The sequence below is a fragment of the Anopheles stephensi genome, chromosome 3 (assembly GCF_013141755.1).
Source record: "Anopheles stephensi strain Indian chromosome 3, UCI_ANSTEP_V1.0, whole genome shotgun sequence".
NCBI classification, from domain to species: domain Eukaryota; kingdom Metazoa; phylum Arthropoda; class Insecta; order Diptera; family Culicidae; genus Anopheles; species Anopheles stephensi.
In genome coordinates, this window is record NC_050203.1 from 8,195,725 (window position 1) to 8,215,272 (window position 19,548).

A 19,548-nucleotide genomic window follows, 5' to 3' on the forward strand; every position below is an offset into this window, starting at 1 on the left:
CCAGTTTTGGTCGTATTTTGTTCCATTTCTGTTTCTGCGTGTGTGTGTGTATGTGTGTGTCTGTTCCATGCCATTCCGTCCCGACGTCCGCCGTCGGAGCGGAGAGATTGTCGCACGCCCGATGGGTGTTTAAATTATTTTTAAACATCCCGCACCGACGCTTTTCTCCGCGCTCAAACGGCACACAATCAAGCGCGTGTAGACGACGATGGACGAACCTCGAACCTTTTAGAATGAGTGAGTTCTGGCGGCCGTACTCGCTGCAAACGACACCAGTTTGTTTCCAAATACGCAGACGAACCGCCTAATCTCAGCCGCCCGACTTTGAAGACTCGCGGAACGGTCGCACCCGTCTTCGTCCGGCCCGGGTTTTGTCGGTAGAGTCGTCAATCGATGGCGCTTGCACGACTCTGGCTTGCCCGCTCAAGTGGACAGACGTTGGAGGGGAGGGGGATGGTGAGCGGAAAGGAGCACGGACGTGGATCGTTTGGCGAAAACAAAACACTTCAGCCACACTCGAGAACAGCATCGGTACGCCTGCGCATAAGTCGTCCCTGCCCTGATTCACCCGGTTGGAGGAGGACTTGATGCGTGTGCCTGTGTCCCAGTGTGCCCGTGTGTGTGTGTATATGGAGATCATGGACATTCCAATTATAGCTACGGGACTGCTTAATGATCCCGGCAGCCGAATGCGCTCACCCTCACGCAAATCGCTTAGACGTCGCCCAAGACCAGACCGGGGCCATTTCTGCCATAGTCCTGGTACATGTCCCTAATGAAGTTTATGATTTGCGCAAACGACATATTGCGACAGGACGCGCCAGTTACACATCCAGACGGGATCCCATAAAGCTGGTCGAGCACGTTAATGCGCACCACGTACCCCGAGGTAATCCTTTCGGCAAAAACACGGACCAAAACCAGAACTTAATGTGTGTGCGGGTGACCCTGAAACTGGGTCTGGGATATTGTATACCTGTGTGTATTACCTTGAGCGACAACGGAGCTGTGTGTTACCTGTGCCTTCTGGTGGGAGTTGGTTCCGGGAAATATTCCCACGATGGAACACGGCCCATTTCTGGCGGGGGCACTTCTTTTACGACGCGATCTTCGCCTCCCTACACCACAAGACGTTTGGCAAAACGAGGCATTTCCTCTCCGAGGGCGGTGTGAGACAAAGCAAATGAATGAACAGCTCCAAAACAACCGAAAAAGGAGATTCCTGGAAGCCTGCAAATCGAAATCGAGCGAGAAAGACCTTCATACGGGAGGTATATATCTTCGGGACGGCATCAACCACGGTCACTGCTTTGTCCGTCTTTGTTCCTTTTCGTTTGCGGATCCTTATCAAGGCGTCCGTGCCAGGCGTCTCCTGGAAGGATCACCTCGCTTTTGCCATTGTTCTTCGGCTGCCTTTCTTCCGTCGTGATTCGTATGCGCCATCCTTACACGATCGCAATTGGGAAAGCAATTTAAAGCAGACGCCGTACGGTTCTCCATCCGTGTGACCACGTTGCTTTGGTTAATGGGACAGGACAGCTCTCAATGAGCTGTGAAACAGTGACACCGCCATCAAGAGTGTGTGTGATGCACCGTAACTTATTGTTCCTGGTTAAGGGGTAACAATTCTTTTGAAGTGTCTCGAGTGTTTTCCAACCTGCATGGTACCAGACCGTTCCAGCACAGACTCATTCATAATGTTTTGTTCTCCCTTTTTTGGGATTATGAATGGACGGTCTTAACCGATTGCACATAGAAGATCCTTTTTTTTTTGTCCCATAAGCGACATTTATGATTCCATTCATCAACCGCATTACATCGACAACATGACGACCTCGGTTACATTCCTTTGCAACACACACAATGATGGCTTGAAAAAGCTGCATCCCGAGTGGCCACGGAAATCTTCATAATTAATACAGCCTTCGGCAAACGCTTCTGCTTGCAATAGTAGAGCAATAAGAGATAGAAAAAGAGAGAGAGAGAAAGAGAAAAAAATTGCATAGCTGCATAAGATTAGCTCGAATTGCCGCCGGTGCAGCTGATGACAGTGTCGCTAGCAACAGTGGAGCCATGTTTACTGCAACTCCAACGTACCCCAGGTGCCCGGTCCGAGTCGGCAACACTCGATCGGGGTTTCGTAATAATATCGTCCGGGTTACGGCGGAACACCGCTGCGGTACGATCGTGAGATAGCGTTGGCATCCACTCGCGGTCCCACTAAGCATGCTGCACTACCCAGCTGGGACCCTATCCATCGGAGTTCAATGGTGTTCTTGTGCGCTTGTTACCTGCCGGCAAGTATTCCCATCTGTGCCGCCCGCCCTGTTCGCAGGGTGTTCGAATGCTGGAGAACGTTTGCCAGATCTCGAGTGACGTTTTATTAGTTTTGCAACAATTACTGTAACAGCGTACCGTGTGAGCGCACTGTGAGATTATGCACAGAACAGAAGTTGACGTGGGGGGAAGCCCCCACGCATCCATAAGCATTGCTCACCGGTGCACAATACGATGTTTGCCCATTTTTTTTTTGCTGGCTCACCGATGCGCGTGTTCGTCCAGTGAGCGAAATTTTGCGCAACCAGGTAACAGCATGGCTGCCATGGCGACGGCCCCCCCTTATAGAGCGCACAGCATTAACTGGGCGCCCGGGACAACAGCGAATGCCGGTCGGACGTCAGCGGGCTCGTGCGTCTGTCCGCTGCAACTAAATCTGATTCATGTGGTTAAGCGGCGGTGTTTGCGACAGAGCATCATGGAGATACAGGAGGCCGATGGGAAAGACCGTAAGAGAGCGAGCGGGGGCACAGCTTTCCAAAACAGCCGAATCTGAGACTTGCCAGCCAGTTATTTGCGTACGAGAGTTAGAGGAAACCCACCGCTTGTTTATTAATAGGTAAATAATCATAAACGCCAACCGCTGCGGTGGGGTTGGTTGGTTGGTTCCTGCCGCCTCCATAGTGTGGACACCGATAATCAGTGGGTTTTTTTCTTACCGGAGGTTGTACTTCTAGCTTTGCAGCAGCTGTGCTCAACCGCCTAGATATGGAACACTTGGTGGAATGGAACGCCCGTACACACGTACGAGCATGCCTTGTGGGGACTTTGGCGTTGGAACTGCGTGAGTTTGGAGTTTGGTTTATGTGGGTCGCGTGACCCAAGAGGCTGTGCGCTACATTACCCAGGTGGTTGCTAGCCGTTCTTGGAACTCTGGTGGGCCTTGCAGATGGAGATATCTCTGGATAAGATAGAGAGCAGCAGACTAAGCGACCTGGCAGATAAAGAAGATAGCTTCAGCATTCGGCCGAATCTTCTTCAGCGCTAGAATTGAAGTTGCGCGACGTTCTCGCGTCTTCCGACAAACACATCCAGCAATCCCTTTGGTCGGGAATACAGAAAAAAACAACACTTTATTACTACATCACCGCAAACCCAGCGATCGTTCGGTTGGACTGCCGTTTTTTCCTCTTTTTTTTCTGCTCGTCCGCCACTCACTCCCATTTGCTGCGTCCCGGCGTCCCACGGTTGTTGCTGCCAAACGCGCCCGCGTTCGGCGTGGCGTGGTGCTATTTTTGGAGTTTCGTTGAGAAAATCTAAAACTGAATCGCAGGCACTAGAAAAACCGTGCAAGAACAGTGTGCGCGTTTGCGCTGCCATAAACTGTTGGGTGTGCTTGTGGGACGCCAGAGAGAGAGAGAGAGAGAGAGAGAGAGAGAGAGAGAGAAGGAGAGGGAGATTCCTGATCATCAACCCCTTGTTTTGTTTGTTCCGCTGTGTGATCGTTCTGTTTTGCTCCACTGTTTTCTGGTGCGGTGAGCCATCCTCACTGGCGATACATAATTTGTTGTTGTCGCGATTCGTTTGCAATTAATCTTGTGTTTTCCTTCGTCGCGAAATCAATTCGCGGTGCAGCTCTGAATATTGTCAGCAATGGGGTTCAATTTTAATAAGCAAGGGCGTCGTTGCAGCAGACACCCTCACCGACCGACCGGGACAGTAGTTAATTTTACCGTCCATCATCACGGGACAGTACGCGGGCCGCCTATCGCCTACGCATTCTATTCTCGGGCGCACAGCCGCTCCCGATTACGGTGAGGTAAAACGGGGGTTTGCCGTTGTTGTTTTTTTGACAAATGGGTGGCAAAGCTCTTGCCCCTCCCAATGCACCTGTACACAGCTGTCTGATTAGTCGCGAGCCGCGAGGTAAACATCGGTAATGAAACATGATAGGCAATTGGGGTTTGAGATCGCACCGGGCAGGCGCCGCCACCAGACAGCCAGTTGCAACTGTAACGCTCGCCCGTTCGACCGCCTTGCCTTGTTGTTGGTGGGATGCAATGGAGAAGAAATCTAACGGCGGAAAAAACAAACTGCATACACCTTGTTGCCAGCGAAAGCGTCCGTCTGTGTTGCTTCGATGTATTTTTGTCTATGCAAAACGCAAACGATACATTACACAGCACCCGCTCTCATTACTGATCGATCTGGGTCCGGGTGGAAAATTAGAAAATTCGAACGATCGGAAATGTACGGCTCGGTCGAGTGTGTGACTATCAAGGCGGAAAAAGGCAATCATAATCCAATTAAAGCAAACACACATCACACACACAAAAAAAAACGCACCCCCTCATACCGGATCACAGCTAATGAATTGCGAACGCTCATTAGGGATCACGATCGACATTGAATTTCACTTTGCATCGCAGTGTCATACAGTGTTGCGGTTGCTGCGATCTACTGCACCGAAAATTCGTAATCCCTCCGCCATGTAATGTTAATCCATTCCGACACGCCAATTACCTATCGGGTAAGGGGTTTTTCATGTTGGCGTTATCATTTGCAGCTCGTCGTCCCAGGGAGGTTACGATGATCGATTGCGTTTCGATCGATCGAGCCCACCAACACGGGGCCTGCACTATAGAAGCCTGCGTGCCGACCAGTTAGTTGGTTAATTGATTTATAATTTACGTTTTTCATCGCATCAACCCAGGGTTAGGGTAAAGGAAAGGTAGAAAAACTCCCCCGTGGCACCTCAGCAAGAGGATCTCGTTATCTTGCGGGGACGTGGAAAAGCGATCATGCTTCCGTAACGCTAGCTGACGCGATTGGGACTGTGCGGTCAAGATAAGTCCTCGCTAGTTGCACCAATAGCAACACTCACTTCGTGCTCACGCACGTGCACACCCTCGGCCAATATAAAATATATCTATTAATTATCATAAAACATCACAGCCCGGTGTACTGTAGGGGGCTTAAGAACGCGATGTGAGGAACATAAAGCTACACGAAAACAGTAAACCGTGACTAATAAAAAAAACTCACAACAGCACAACACAACCCGATCGCAACATTCAATCCATCATTTGCTGAAGAAGCTGGTGCAGTAGTGTGTGAGCGCTGATGCTTGATGATGGATTGGTTGAAGGTTTTATTTTTATATTTTCATGTCTAATGTTATTAGGCTAATAGCAAATGATTGTAAGGTTGCGAGAGAGAGCGAGCATGCAATTTGCAGTTAATTACGCTGCAATTCTTCTTCACTGATTGTTGATGGGGTTTGGCATTTTAACAATGGTTTGTGGGAAGTAACGAGATAGCTTTCATTTAATTAAAACCATTTTTTAAGAGATGCATTTGTGTCTTCTTACTCTTCCTCTTCTTCTTCTTGGCACCCGTAGAAGGGATAATCGGAGTAACACCGCTCCAGTGGCGAATTGATACCCGGTCTTCTCGTGTCAAGAACCGGCGCCTTAACCTCCCGAGCCATCCGAGGCATCCTTCTCCAACCGTACGCAAAAAACTAGCTTTTATTCGCTAAGCCCTCGCTGTCGTTTCAAATTTAGCAAAAGCCCAATCTACCAGAACCCACAATATCCGCTAAAAAGCGATAGCTTCTTTTTTTTTCTCACAAATAACCGCTCCGAATGGGTCCTTATCGGTGACCCCCGTACTCCGCGCACTCCATATCGGCACGTCCCTGACAAAGGTTCGGACCACGGTTTATCGCGGAAGGTTTCGTGGCCGGACCGGGCGCCACAACACACCGTGACGCCATGAGCAAAGGAACAGTTCCCGGAGCACGTACTTCAAGGTAGGCTGAGCGTGCCTTCGATTCGCGGAACGGATCAATGCAGGTCCGTGTGTGTGAGCCCTCGAGAGGGTCGTTTTAGCACGTCGAGCTGATAGCGGAAGGACGCTCTACATCGGTTGGGTGCACCTTTTTCTTTCTTTCTTCCCACTGGCTAATCTGGTGGCGGTGTTTTTTTTTTGCGCAGACCGACTGCACCCGACAGTGACTCGCAGATGACTGTTGCATGCATGCACGCGTGATTCAGCGAAGCAAGTTGATGTGACGTAATGTGCTCCGGTTGGGCACGTGTTTGCGGTGACAGTAGGTGATGATGATGATGATGATGGAAAGCCATCCTAATGTGTCGTGGATAAATGGACGCCTTTGCTGTCCATGGGGAACTGTTACGGTGGAAAACTCGATTCTCCATCGTTGTTTTGCTGGGGTAGCATCTGATAAATTACATCTTCCCCGGCTAAAGGCGTATAATTGATCGATCTCCGGGTGACGGTATCAACCACCGTGCACCGTACCCGGGAACTCACCACCACGAGCAAAACAAAATCGCGGAGAAGAAAAAAAAAACAACCCCAGTAAGCGGAAGTTGAAACCCGTTACCGAAGGACGTTGTTGAAATAATAACAAATGAACAGAGAAAATAAACAAATTACCTTCATTACCCTGCGCCAACGCCGCTGCACACCCGCCAAATCGCCGCACCGAGGGTTCACGCTCTTGGTTCGATTCTAAAAACTAAAACCGCCCAGCAAACGGAAACCACAACGGTGTGTGGTGCTTGGCGGAAGCGACTCGTGCTGGGTAGGTGGGAAGGGTGAAAGATGGGGTGGGGGGGGGAAGGATTTGGAGGAGGTGTAATGCGGGGAGATGGAAAGCATCAACTTCGCGCGATCAACCCACTCTCAACTCTTTGCAGCAGAACAACAACTAGAAAAATAGGGGCGAACTAGCGGCTAGAGAGCTGGTTGCAGGGCAAGGCGCAAGATCGTTGATCGTGTGCGGTGAAAATGTATCACGATCGGCAATAACAACAGCAACTACAACCACTGCGATAAAAGCGGCCGCAAGGAAGGCAGCAAGAAAAACCAATCGGAAAGAAGAAGCAGAACAAAAAAAACGACGCACACGCGCCTCTGAGAGGGAAAACTAAACATGGCGGCCAGTTGGCTAGTATTAGACCTGCGGAGCATCAGAAGCGATGGCGTAGCGTGGAGCGATCGTTTGCCGTTTCTTGATTTCGGTTTCGGCAAGGTCCGGCGGGAAGAGAGTTGTTGCACTGTGTGTCTCTTTCTCTCTCTCTCTCTCTCTCTTTGGGGTTTGTTTTTGCCCTTCTACTGCCGCGCAGCAGATGACTCTAAAAATAAACTACCATCGTTTCACGCGCTTTTTTCCACCAGGCCTGTTTTCCAATCTACGCACTAGCACTAGACGTCGGGCACATTTCGGTTGGAAAATCGTCAGTCTGGTTGGCCACACCAACACACGATCGTTGACGATCTCACCCCTAGTCCCGTGGTAGGTTCTTTCGATGCAGGCAAGCAATAATCCCGTGTAGGATGTACGCTGGCCAGCAGCTTGCCGTCCCATAGCTGGACGCACTGACGGTAGCAACGTCATCGATGGTAGCCAGACGATTAAGACGTTCGCGGGTTGTTTTTGCTTTTCACCCGGGGGTCAACATGGGAGGGCCAGCCCAGCATTAGCCGCTTGAGCCGTTACGCTGGGACCGTTTCCGAATGCTCGCCCCGTCCGTGATTGATTTATATTACCGCCCACATCACCCGAGCGAAAGACCTGCCACACACTTTGAAACGGCCGCGTTATGTTGGTGTTGCGTTCGGTGGTGCTCATCTTCGGTACGGGTCAGCTTCAGATCGATGTAAACATAGGTTAAGAAGCGCGGAGGTTGAACTGAGCTAGGTGGGCAACAGTTTCTCTCCACGCTGGACACGCTTTTACTTTAGGCAGAGTGAAGGAATTGTAGGAGTTTTCTATGAAATGGGGAGGCCACCCAGAAGGACTAAGGATATTTGAAAGTCTACTCTTCAATCTTCAGCGTGCTTAGACTCTACCTTGTTCCCGAGAAGAAGTCCTCAGGAATCGTTGGTGATACACATGGTCGCTAATATCCTGAGCTGTTTTTGTGCAGTAGATGTTTTGACTTAATGTCTTAATGTATTTAAACTTATCTATAAATTCATCGAGACTTGAAGAAGTCCTCATTACTTCAACATGAATATCTTGGACCTCTTCTAGTCCTAGACCTAGCCCTAGTCGTAGAATAGCTATGAAACCCGTTATGAGTTTTGTGACCGTGCCTTCCAGGATCTTCGAAGATCGGCGTCAAACATCTCCCAAACTTTCCATCAGAGTGCCATTCGTGACTGACTTTAAACAATTCTACAACAAACAAAGTTCTCACTCTAGTTCTTACCACAAGGGCAATAGATTCTCGCCCCTAGTCTATCTTATTGCACAAGCTCTGCATCATAAGCACCTTCACATCAGCGCTATTCCTTCCACTTACTACACCGTGACTCATGTGTTGTTGCAGTTGGAGAATAATTTCCACTGAAAGCAAAGAAAAAAGTCATCATGTCACTAGGCGGCGTATCCGAACAGGAACCCCGTCTACCTGGACTAACAGTGCCGATCGAGTGCAATTTGCTTCCCATTCCTATCGGCGAGAAAAACACCTGCACAAACCGGTGTACCGGTGGTGCACATTCTGCATTCCGATGCCGCTGAGCCATCCGTGGAGGCCCCCTTCATTACGAGCGACCTTGTTTCGGGAAAAACCCAAGCATCACCGCATGCCTCCACGTGCCTCGGGCAGAACTCTGCCTCGTAATGTCAACAGTATTTCTGTGTGTTTGTGGGTTAGCGTCTAGTAGTTACACCATAGAGTGCGACACTGTTTACAAACAGTCTGTAACCATGGAGATGACCGAGTGTGCTACACTTTCTAACAAATTTTTCCGCTTACCTCCGCCTTACCCTTTTTGCAGCCACAACACAAGAACGACCACGTGGGAGGACCCGCGCATCACCGCCATGCAGGAAAGCCTCTTCCAGCAGCAGTCCAGCGTAGAGACCCTGTTCAACACCGGCTCCCAGACGTTGCTCAGTCCCACGATCTCCTCCCCGACACCGACCAACAATGGTGAGTATGCGGTGGCTCGGGGTTTCGCCAGGGCAATCCTTGAGGTTTTCTTTCGTCCTCCAGTTTTGTTTTTTCTTATTTCAATCGGTTAAAATCTAAAACAATTGGTGGATTCCTTTGTGTGTTTGTTTTGGGTTTTTGCAACAAGCTGGTGAAGTGAGGTGGTCCTTTCTTCACGTGACTTCACGCAAGATAACAAACCTCCCTCTCTCTTTCTCTCTCAAGGAAAACCCTGTGGAAAGTTTTTGTTTTATTTACCTTCCTTTTTTCCTGGCACGCAGGATACGCTGCTCTTATTTGTTTCATTAACTTATTGCACATTAAAAATTAAAACAAAAAAAACCCCTCACTGTAAAAAGGATGTAACGAACCTGTCCGTCAGGATCGGCGTGCACTGTGACTAACCTACAGATGGTAACACCAGAAGAATATAATATTTTTGATACATAAACAGAAACATTAGGCAGAAAAGATGGTAAACTCCGAATTCATTGCAGAAAGAGGGCAAGTGAGTGTATTCATTCATAATCATGTTTCTTTTTACTGTTCTTTTAACTTCAATTGCTTAATCACTGTTTTTTTGGTACCTTCCAAAACTCGTCCGAAGCTCGGTTTTGACAGTTTTTATTACTACTCATCGGTTTGTTTGCCTGTGTGCTACGTGTCCACCCGTAGGCCGGAACAAAATATTGATAAGATGGCTAGTTAGTTTTTTTTTCTATTCAACCTCCACTACACTATCGGAACGCAATATCATTCATTCATCTCAACCGGAAGCGAGGGTCGGCTTCGTCATTTTTTACTATTATTTGTGTTGCGTACGCCCATTTTCAAAATCAGTCACTTTCTCACACGCTGAGCAGGAGTGTTTTGCTTTATGGTAATCTTCCATCAGGAGTTGTCCATGGCCACAAAACAGCATAAAAACGGGAAGAATTGAAGATAGTTTACGGAAAACTGTAACAAGCAACTGTCCAGGGCAAAAAAGAAACGGTGGATGATAAGAGCCCTGTCACTGTGGCGTACCCTCGAAGTAATCTAATTTGGGTATTTGGGTGAGCTGGTGCAGGAAAAAACCAAACTGTAAAGGCAGACGGTTGACAACGCACTCTCAGTGCAGGTACCCATCCCGAAATGTGGGACCTCTCGGTCGTAAAATTGACCCTACAAGGGGCACCACGCAAAAACGCCTTCGATCGTTATCGGAAGGCAAATATTGGAGTCGTAAAAATTCATTCATCAGACACCGTTCGCACCGATCGTTGCACGGGTTTCCGGTGCCAACGTTGGCTGGGTTGGGGTCATTCGTAATTAAGGGATTACGATCGTCTGCGCGAACCACCAAGATGGAAATAAGATTTTCCTTTCCCCGACAGCGTGAAACTTCCAACCTCACGAAAGTAGGTCATCGGGGAGTTGGGGCTTTTTTTCTGGGGAGCGAGGGCTTCGGGAGGCCTGTCACACGCGTGTGTGTGATCGGTGATCGGTGATAGTTCTCTAACACGCTTTTCATCTACATACGGACGATCCCAGATTTTATGTAACTTTGGCAGCCACGAGTACTCGCGGGTGAAGCGTGGTGGACTTAATGTATATTCACTTTCCGAACCATCGGACACTCCTTCATCCGGTGGGGAACTAGCAAACAAAGGGCCGCACACTGCTAATACCGAAACCGATTGGATGCAGCATTGCAGCAATCCTAACGCATTGAATGACACGAATCAATCAAAGTTGCCGCACCGTACCACTTACTTATCTATCGTAAGCCGTAATGACGCTCCCTCGGCGGGTTTTGGACTAGGCAAATACGTATGTAAATAAATCAATGTACAACGCCCTCTGCCCTTTCTCCCTTTTACCCCGTAAATGACCACAAACCTACCACTCCCTCGTCGTACCTCGGACACCATGTCGATGTGACAAACGCTCTCTGGGCTCTCGCTCGCGCTCCATCAATGAATCGTTCGGGGACCCGCAATTGAATCGCCCGTTTTCATTCATGAAACTTTCGTCCAGTCTACGGTCACAAACACACACGCGAGGGCAAAGCGTTGATGGCACGGCGTACCCATTTTGTGCTCCCGCCATACAGCCCCCTGGAATGGAGAGATCGAGTCGTCCCAAAGGGAGATCATGATCATGTTGCTTCCATGTGCCCATAAATGGCTTTCGGCTTCAATTTCTTTCACCAATGAATCTTCCCGATTTGGATGTGTGTGTGTGTAGTTGATGGCAGGAAATAGGGTTAGGGTGTGAGAAAAGAAATGTCTATTTTAGCAACTCTGATGAGCTGCAGAAAAAACGCAGCCCGGAATGACTCGGGATAGTTCCAGAGTGTAGTCAAACTCGCATGGGACATAAAACGGTTTATTACTCGACGACTCGCGAACTCGTCTGCTTTTGTAAATATCGCTTTTAAATTGTGCCATTCGGCTACTGACAACATCTTACCGGGCGAGAAATGCACAATTAGCTAAATCGGCGCACCGCACAGTACGCGTATCTGATCCCCGACCGTTAGGCCAAACAGCACATCTAGCCACATCTGTTTACCATCCAGCAATTGTTTATTTATTTTACCTTCCCCCAATCCTGCCCACCAATCGTGATTCCTTCCCCCGCACTTCGAGCTCTCCACCGTTGTGTGTGTGTGTGATTTCATTCATTGATTCATTCATACATTTGATCCCGCAACCGTTGCCTTCGTTCCTTCCGAAAGGGTTTAGTTTCATTCATGCATTCTATACTCACCAACGCATTTGGAGTCTTATTTTTCTTACTCACTCACAACCCTCCCCCCCCGCCCCTCTACCCCCCCTACTCGGACCCGGTATTCTAATATTCTCGGTCACTTCCCGCCGATTGACCGAATGTGATAAGAAATGCAGCCCGATAAGAGGCGCGCATGAAGTGCGACAAACACCGTGAGTACCTTCCCGTCCCTTCAACCGTTTGCCAGACGACCGGTGACATATACCACTAACCGGAAGTGTGTCAGCAATGACGCCGGTCCAATTACATCCCGTAGCGGAAGAGTGGGGAGGGATGGGAAGGGGGAGAGGGTAACGAATCACGTCCGGTTTCTCTAATACGGTATAGTGAGCCATTTACCATTACGCCTGACGCAGTTGAACAGATCAAGCGAAATAATGAAAGAAACATAAATGGGAAATTCATTGATCGTAAGGGAAAGAGAGAAAGCACGTGCCTGATTGTTTGTGAAGGGTGGGAATGACGGCGGGAGAGGTAGTTGTAAGTGTCCCGTTATCGCTACACGCAACCCTTACTACTATTTGCGTCTTTGCGGTACTAGCGACCACGTCTAGACACAGGTGCCATTTTGCTTTATGGTGACCCCCCTCGCTGTGCGTACGCAAGCAAGCATACAGATAAGCATTGTCTGTGTTATGCTGCTGCTGTTACTGCTGCTACCCACTGTAAGTGGACAACGGTGTAGAACGGTGATAACGATTGGGGCTTAAATTGTAGTTAAAACCATTCTGGAGAAACGCATTTATGCTAGGGGATTAAAAGCTTAGTGACTTATGAGTAACTGTCAAAAAGGATAGTATGTCATTTTGAATTGAATTGTCCGTTAAATCAAAATTTAAGCTTGAAGACGTTTATTGTGGTGGATCGAAATCTTCGTGTAAATGCCAAAACAATTAGAATGTCATTTTGAATTGAATCGGTAGTTAAATTTAAATAAAAAACGAAATCTATTTCACACACAGAGATAAAGAGCAAGATCAAGGGCGAACTTGCTTGGAGATTTGAACAGAGAGAACTCGGTACATCAGAATCGAGAATCGAGTAGAATGCTTCAAAACAAACATTTCCTTAAATTTTTTAACCGATTGAAACAACCGAACTCAAGGGAAGAAAATCTGAACAGGTTAGCACTGCGCTGTTCTCGTTCACAATCGTCTCTCTCTCTCTCTCTATTTGTTTATTTCGCTATTGTTTCACTGTCTCTCTTTCACTCGCTCACATCTCTCTCTCTCTCTTCTCTCTATTCAGTGGTATTTCCAGATACAATTCAAATGACAAATGACAATCTCGCACCGTCGAACGCCGCCCCACCGGCATCGATGCTCACTGGCAGCAATGTCGATCTGGGCCCACTGCCGGAAGGATGGGAGGAAGGCATCACCGAGAAGGGCGAACGGTACTATATCAATCACGCGACTCGGTCGACCACCTGGCGGGATCCCCGATTGTGTACGTGTCCATTTACCAAATTTTTTTGCCTTCAAGCGCTACTTAAGTTCACAATGCCTCGAACGGTGGGCTCGTCCATTGGTTTGTTTGGATGCATTCTGAATTTCTTCTCGCTGCACCTTTCTTTCTGAGTCTGATCTGGGTTTGAGAAAAACACACTTGCTCGTAGTGTAGGCAAAGCAGGGTGACAAAGGGCATTCGGAGAGGGTAGTATAGAATGAAAGTCAGAAGACAGTGACAGGAAAGGATGTGCTTCGATCGAGCTTAATAGAAGTAATACTAAGGTTGGCGGTAGATTGTCAGCGGCATGTGACAGTTTAGGTAGCAAAGATAATCGCTAAGCCACCTCATCTTACTAACCAGCTAGAACACACCATTTCCGTTCAAACGCGCGATCCGATCGCGTCTTCAGTGCTGATGCTGACAGGTACTAACACCATATTACTAACAGATTAGATTGAAGGTAGTAGTAGTAGTAGTGAAAGTAGTAACAGTATCCTTCAACTCTTATATATCACCTACACAGTAGATAAGCTTCAAGCTCATTAACATCCACCAAAGTGGCTTGTATCTAATTCACTTATTTATTTACTTATTTCCTTTACATCAAACAAACAGCAAACCAAGATTGGGCGGTACAAGAGCAAACGGTACGCCTGTACAACCTACAGCTGGAACGGGAACGACTTCGGAAACGGCAGCAAGAGATCAAATCACATGTAAGTGTTACATTAGAGGGAAGCGAAGACGTTTCACCACCGAAAATGGCTCTTTAAATGCTATAATGCCACCGTGCAATCCCGCTTGTCCTCTCCAGATGGGAGACGACCCGTTCCTGTCCGGTATTGCCGATCACACACGCCAGGAGTCCGGTGACAGCGGCTTGAGCGAATCGTCCATGACGCAGTCGATGCCCCACACGCCCGAATTTCTCTCCAGTATAGATGACAGTATGGACGGGCTGAGCAGTAAGTGGTTCGGTGCGTTTATACTTGCAGGGTGCGATACTAACTGTGAATCTTTCTCTCTCCCCTCCCTCCCTCCCAACCTTAGTGACGGATAACACAATGGACACTATAGCATTTGGGGATAATCTCGAGACGCCCGATGAGTTTATGGTGAGTTCAAAGGTCAACAGGAAAAACAAAACACGGAAAAGGAAAAATACTGATCTACTAGCTTTCTTACTGTCTGTGTACACTCCACCAGCCAGACAACAGCAAACGGAAAACATCCACCAAAGCTGGATGTTACCTGCTGATCTGGCAGGTGGAAAACACACACGAAAACAAGCAGGGGGGGGGGGGGTGGGTTTGAATTTCGGCCCGGGTTGACAATTCTCTTACTACGCAACATTCCGCAAGGTCGTTTGCCGTGCTGCTGTCAGGTTATGGCCAGTGGGTGTGAAAGTTGCCAAATATGCAGAAAGTTTGAAGAAAAAAAAAACGGAAGACGACGACTGTTGCGATATAATTTTATATCGGTGCTACCGCGTGGACAGTATATTCTATTTTTGTGTATTTTGTCGATCAGAATCGTGTATGACCGTCGGACGCTAAAGATCTCACTCTCGCTCTCTCTCTCTTGTTTCTTCTCGTGATCTAGCTGGACGATCCTTTGCTGTTGGAAAAAATCGATGCCGTCACCAACCTGAGCCTGATGGATCCGACGAGTAGTAAACCGGAAAACACGCTCTACGACATCATCTAACGGCCGGGACCGTCGGTTGACCATAGTTAGACCATTAGGACAAACCCCCCACTAACACAAAACACCACCCAACGAACTTAAACGGTCAAAAAGAGCAGAGCAATATTACAACGCGCAACTCATATATAGGAACAGATAGGAAACGTGTAAACTTTCTTGTGTAAACTGAACAACCCCCCATATCCAAGCCCTCTGTTTGTGGCAGCTACCAGCAGAACGCGTGAAACAACAGCTACTTAACACTGACGGTTGACAGTCGATTCGATTAGTACGACTGCGACTGATTTTGTAGCAAAAGCGGGAAAAACTAGCAAGTGTTTGGGGGGGGGGGGTGGGGGAGTTGGCAAACACTCCTTAAATTTGTGTTTTTTTTTTAATCGGTAGGATTTATTATTTCATAGGTTTATTTTACTGTCCTTTTTTGAGTTTGTTCCGTTGCGTGGAGATAATGATGATGATTATTATTATTGAGCACTACAACCACGAAAGGATAACAATTATTAGTGTTTACGCTTAGGTACGGATTATTATTGTATTTTTTTTACATTGTAACTTTTTTTTACGATTATTATCAATTTAGATAAAATGTGAGATTTGATTGTGTGTGTGCGTGTGTGCGTGCTATGGACCGATCGAGCTATCTAAGCGAGGATCGCGAGTAACGTAGTCGACCAGGAAGTAGTGGACGTCGTGCGACTTAAAGCAAAACCCACACACACACACACACACAAGTGCAAGCAATTCAAGTGCCTTAAACGATGAGGATAGTAGGGTAATTAGTACGGTTGAAGGAGAGCATGTGTATTATAATGCAATGCGTGGAACACGTATACGAAAGCGAACGCGTACGTGTGGTTGTGCGCATATGCCAATGTGCTCGTTTGCGCGCCTGGTAGTAGGCAAGCACAGAGATCCTTTTTTTGTTTTTGTCTCTTGCGATAGTAGCGTAAAAGCAAAACACGTTTCGGAGCTGCGTACGTGCGTGCATGATTGAGTGGATGAGTGGATGAGATGAGTGAGTGAGTAGGTGTAGCAGTAGTAGTATGGATGGCGTGCAAGTGTCCAACATTCTAGCCATAAGAAGGTAGTAGGATAGCATTGTGAAGATGCAGATCACAAGCAGCAGCACGAAAAGTGTCTGCAACAACCAGGATGCAGCCAGGGTGATGATCTTTTGGGGCAGTTTAGCCCAGCAAAAGAGCAGTCCGTTGGCATGACAGCATTTACTTTTTAAATTTGACCGTTACACAGTGGCAGTGGCGAAATGTGTCAAGTAGTGCTACATCAGCTTGCCCTGGTGAAAAAACCACCGCAAACCACTATGCAGCCGACACAGAGTGAAGAAATGTCAACTGTGCTGAAAAAAAATGGTCAGATGAAGCAAGCATGTGTGCGTTTTTTTTCTTTCAAACAAAAAAAAAAAAACAATCATTTCGATGCTATTGAAAACAGTTATTTAGCGTTATGAAACACAATCCTAGAATGGCGTATGGCAATTATATAGATTTTATGTTTCATTTTACATCCTTCGCATGATGATTGCTACATGCAATGGTACGCAAGGAAGAGTAATAGAGGTAATTTAAAAAAGGGGGCCTTTTAGTAAGGCTCTTCCTTGGCGCACTAGCAAAAGCTACAGTCTGGCGAGCAAAAGCTGCGAAGGGATAAGAAATAGAACATATAAGCCAAGATAAACATATCCCCCTGCTCGCCCATCATCTACTTATCTACCAGTCGGACATGCGTTTGCATTGTCACCTTTCACAGTTACTGCAACGAAACACCCGCCGGTCTTTGCCATCTGACAGAACGCGAGGTCAACACATTCTTGCAACAGGAATCATCGGAAAAAACCTCGTGAGAAATTGAAACCATTTCATTTATCCAATGCGTTGCTAGTATACCCTTGTTCAATAATTCATGTTTCGTATAAATAATCAATTGAAGAAAACAAAAAAACCTACTATATTTACTACTCTTTCAGTATCAGTAAAACAAATATTTCCCACTATTACTACTAAAGATTAAGGATAGCATTCACCGTGCACCGGTGCACGATCATTAGTGCTGGGTGTTAATGTTTAAAGAATTATCAAATTCAGTAGCTCTTTTAGAGAAAAATGGTTCGGTTACGGTAATTCGCTTGATTGGTTCTTTGTTGAATCAATCAAGGTAGATTTTCTTCTGTTTTTTTTTTTGTCTTAAAAGTAGTATTTAGGAAGCAACAAAAAAATAGTCATGCGTTGGTTCTGATTCGGATTCAATACAACACGACCATCTATTCCACGATCCCGATTTTGCCTGAGTTGCGTTGACCAGAAGTGTTTTTGTCGGTGGTATGTTTCTTGCCACCCTGACAGACCTGAACATAACATTTTTTTTCCACTGTTCAAAGCGAGAGTTTTCATGTGTGTGAGTGTGCGTGTGTTGCAAGTTGCAATTGCCGTCCATTTCTTCTAGTTTCGCTTGCAACGTATTATAAAAGCGCAAAAGGAAAGTGCGTCACCTCACTCAGCCTTAGTTTGCAGTAACCGTCGGAAGGATGACGATAGCGAAGGAACCGAACTGGTAGACGCGGTGCCCAGTAGGAAGCGAATCCATCCAACAACATCCAGCTCGATTCCAGCCCGGAAGTCGCATAGCGAAATTAAAATAGCAAAACAAGCAAATACCCCAACGTTCCTTTAGAGGATCCCGAAAGGGGAAGGGGAAAACAACGATACTTGATACGCCGTCCAACAATTGCATTGCACACAAGCAATACAAACCTTTTTTTTTAGCGTGGATAAGAATCTTGAGATAACTGGAATGGGAGCTTTACTCACTCTCACGGTCTCTTGCGGTACTTTAGCTGTGGTTCACTGTACATGGAAACAAAGCAGTTATAAAGGCGAGTTACAGGAAGTTTGTGGTGGTGACAAAAGGAAAACCAAATTTACTTAACTTACAACAACAACAAAATAAGATGGCGACGTTTGCTACCATCCGTTGATGATAGTTTCACTAAATTCTGCCTCTACCCGGCAGCACTCATCAAGCATTATTTGTGAACAAATAGTCTACCGCGTTGATGAGCCAGCTGCAACAAGTGGAGTGACCTTTTTGTAAACAATCTAACTTTTGTAAAGAAAATTAACCTAACCCGAAAAGAAAAGCAGTTAAATTGGTTAAAAAAACACACACACAATCTAAAGATAAAGCTTACGTGCTTGATTCTTCGTCCACTACCACACCGGAGGAAGAATTGTGCTGCTAGACACCTATTGCTCTACGGTTGTCGGAAGCGAGGACGCCTTACAGTGTCCTCGTTGAAGATTCATACAGATAGAGCAACCAGCGTTGTCTGAGAAAGCACTGTAAGCTTAAGACTTCCTCTTCGTACATGTTACTGCTTCTTGGTAAATCGATCTAGACTAGTGTAATTACGATGGAAATACCTGTTTATATCAGACCCATAGCGTTTACCACCAAAGCTCCAATGCTTGAACACTTACTTTAACTGCCCAACTGTTTGATTGTACGGTCAACTGCACCTTGACGGTGTTTGTAACAGACTTAGGAATGGAAAGATGCGTGTGGCGCAGCCATGGCTGTTCCACGAAAATGAGTGAGTGAAAGACGCGAAATGTGTGTGCGCGTAATGGTTATATCCGTATCCGATCGATTCCGATTGGTGTGTAAATGGGAAGCTGCAAGCAACGCGTGTAGTAAAAGGGGGAGGGATTAATACAAATAACTTCAAATTTGTCTTTGTTCCAAAGCCTTTTGTAATACCCACTGTATGCAGTTAGAGAGGAATGATATCTGAAGAAAACGGAAACGATACGCATAATAAAATGGAAAAATCAAAGCCAACCAGAACCAACAATAGGATGGAATTGGGATGATGCGTTTGTTTTATACACACCGGAAGGAATTGATGACAATGCTGAATAATGGTGAAGAAGTAAATACAAAGATCGTTCTGTATCTGTGGCATCTACGTGCAGCACGTGCTGCGCGCGGTTTTATTCTATCCCATTTGAAATTTGGATTTACTGTTACGAGCGCCCTCTGTACGTCAGTTTGAGAAACAATGAATGAAGTATTTCGATGTGCAGTCCAGTTTTATTTGTATTTGTTATAGACTCAAGTAAAGCAGGTTAATGTTGGATACAGACATTTCAGTAAATCACACTTCAATCGTTCCGTTTACTTAACAAATTATTCACATAGTATCCGATAAGTATGGAAAATATCTGTGATGGAATTGTTGAAACTTTTTCACTGGGTTGAAATATTTCATCATGAATCAATTTTTTTATTAGTCTAGGAAAGAAATTACTCCTGCACCTAGCATAAGTTAAATGATAAACAATATATA

General features: G+C 46.6%; 1 protein-coding gene across 13 annotated transcripts in view; it reads left to right on the plus strand.

Moving 5' to 3' along the window:
- LOC118510514 (transcriptional coactivator YAP1-A-like) overlaps nucleotides 1-19,056 on the plus strand; it is a 37,663-nt gene extending 18,607 nt beyond the window's left edge. For 10 of the 13 annotated variants that reach the window (XM_036052434.1, XM_036052430.1, XM_036052432.1 and 7 more), the window contains exons 3-8: nucleotides 9,097-9,251; nucleotides 13,275-13,475; nucleotides 14,094-14,194; nucleotides 14,293-14,443; nucleotides 14,529-14,593; nucleotides 15,081-19,056. In XM_036052434.1, the coding sequence (XP_035908327.1) occupies nucleotides 9,097-9,251; nucleotides 13,275-13,475; nucleotides 14,094-14,194; nucleotides 14,293-14,443; nucleotides 14,529-14,593; nucleotides 15,081-15,185 (778 nt within the window). In that variant the 3' untranslated portion in view covers nucleotides 15,186-19,056. The remainder of the gene's footprint in view (nucleotides 1-9,096; nucleotides 9,252-13,274; nucleotides 13,476-14,093; nucleotides 14,195-14,292; nucleotides 14,444-14,528; nucleotides 14,594-15,080) is intronic. The other 3 variants (XM_036052436.1, XM_036052439.1, XM_036052437.1) reach the window with 3 other exon arrangements.
- Nucleotides 19,057-19,548: the final 492 nt, after the last annotated feature.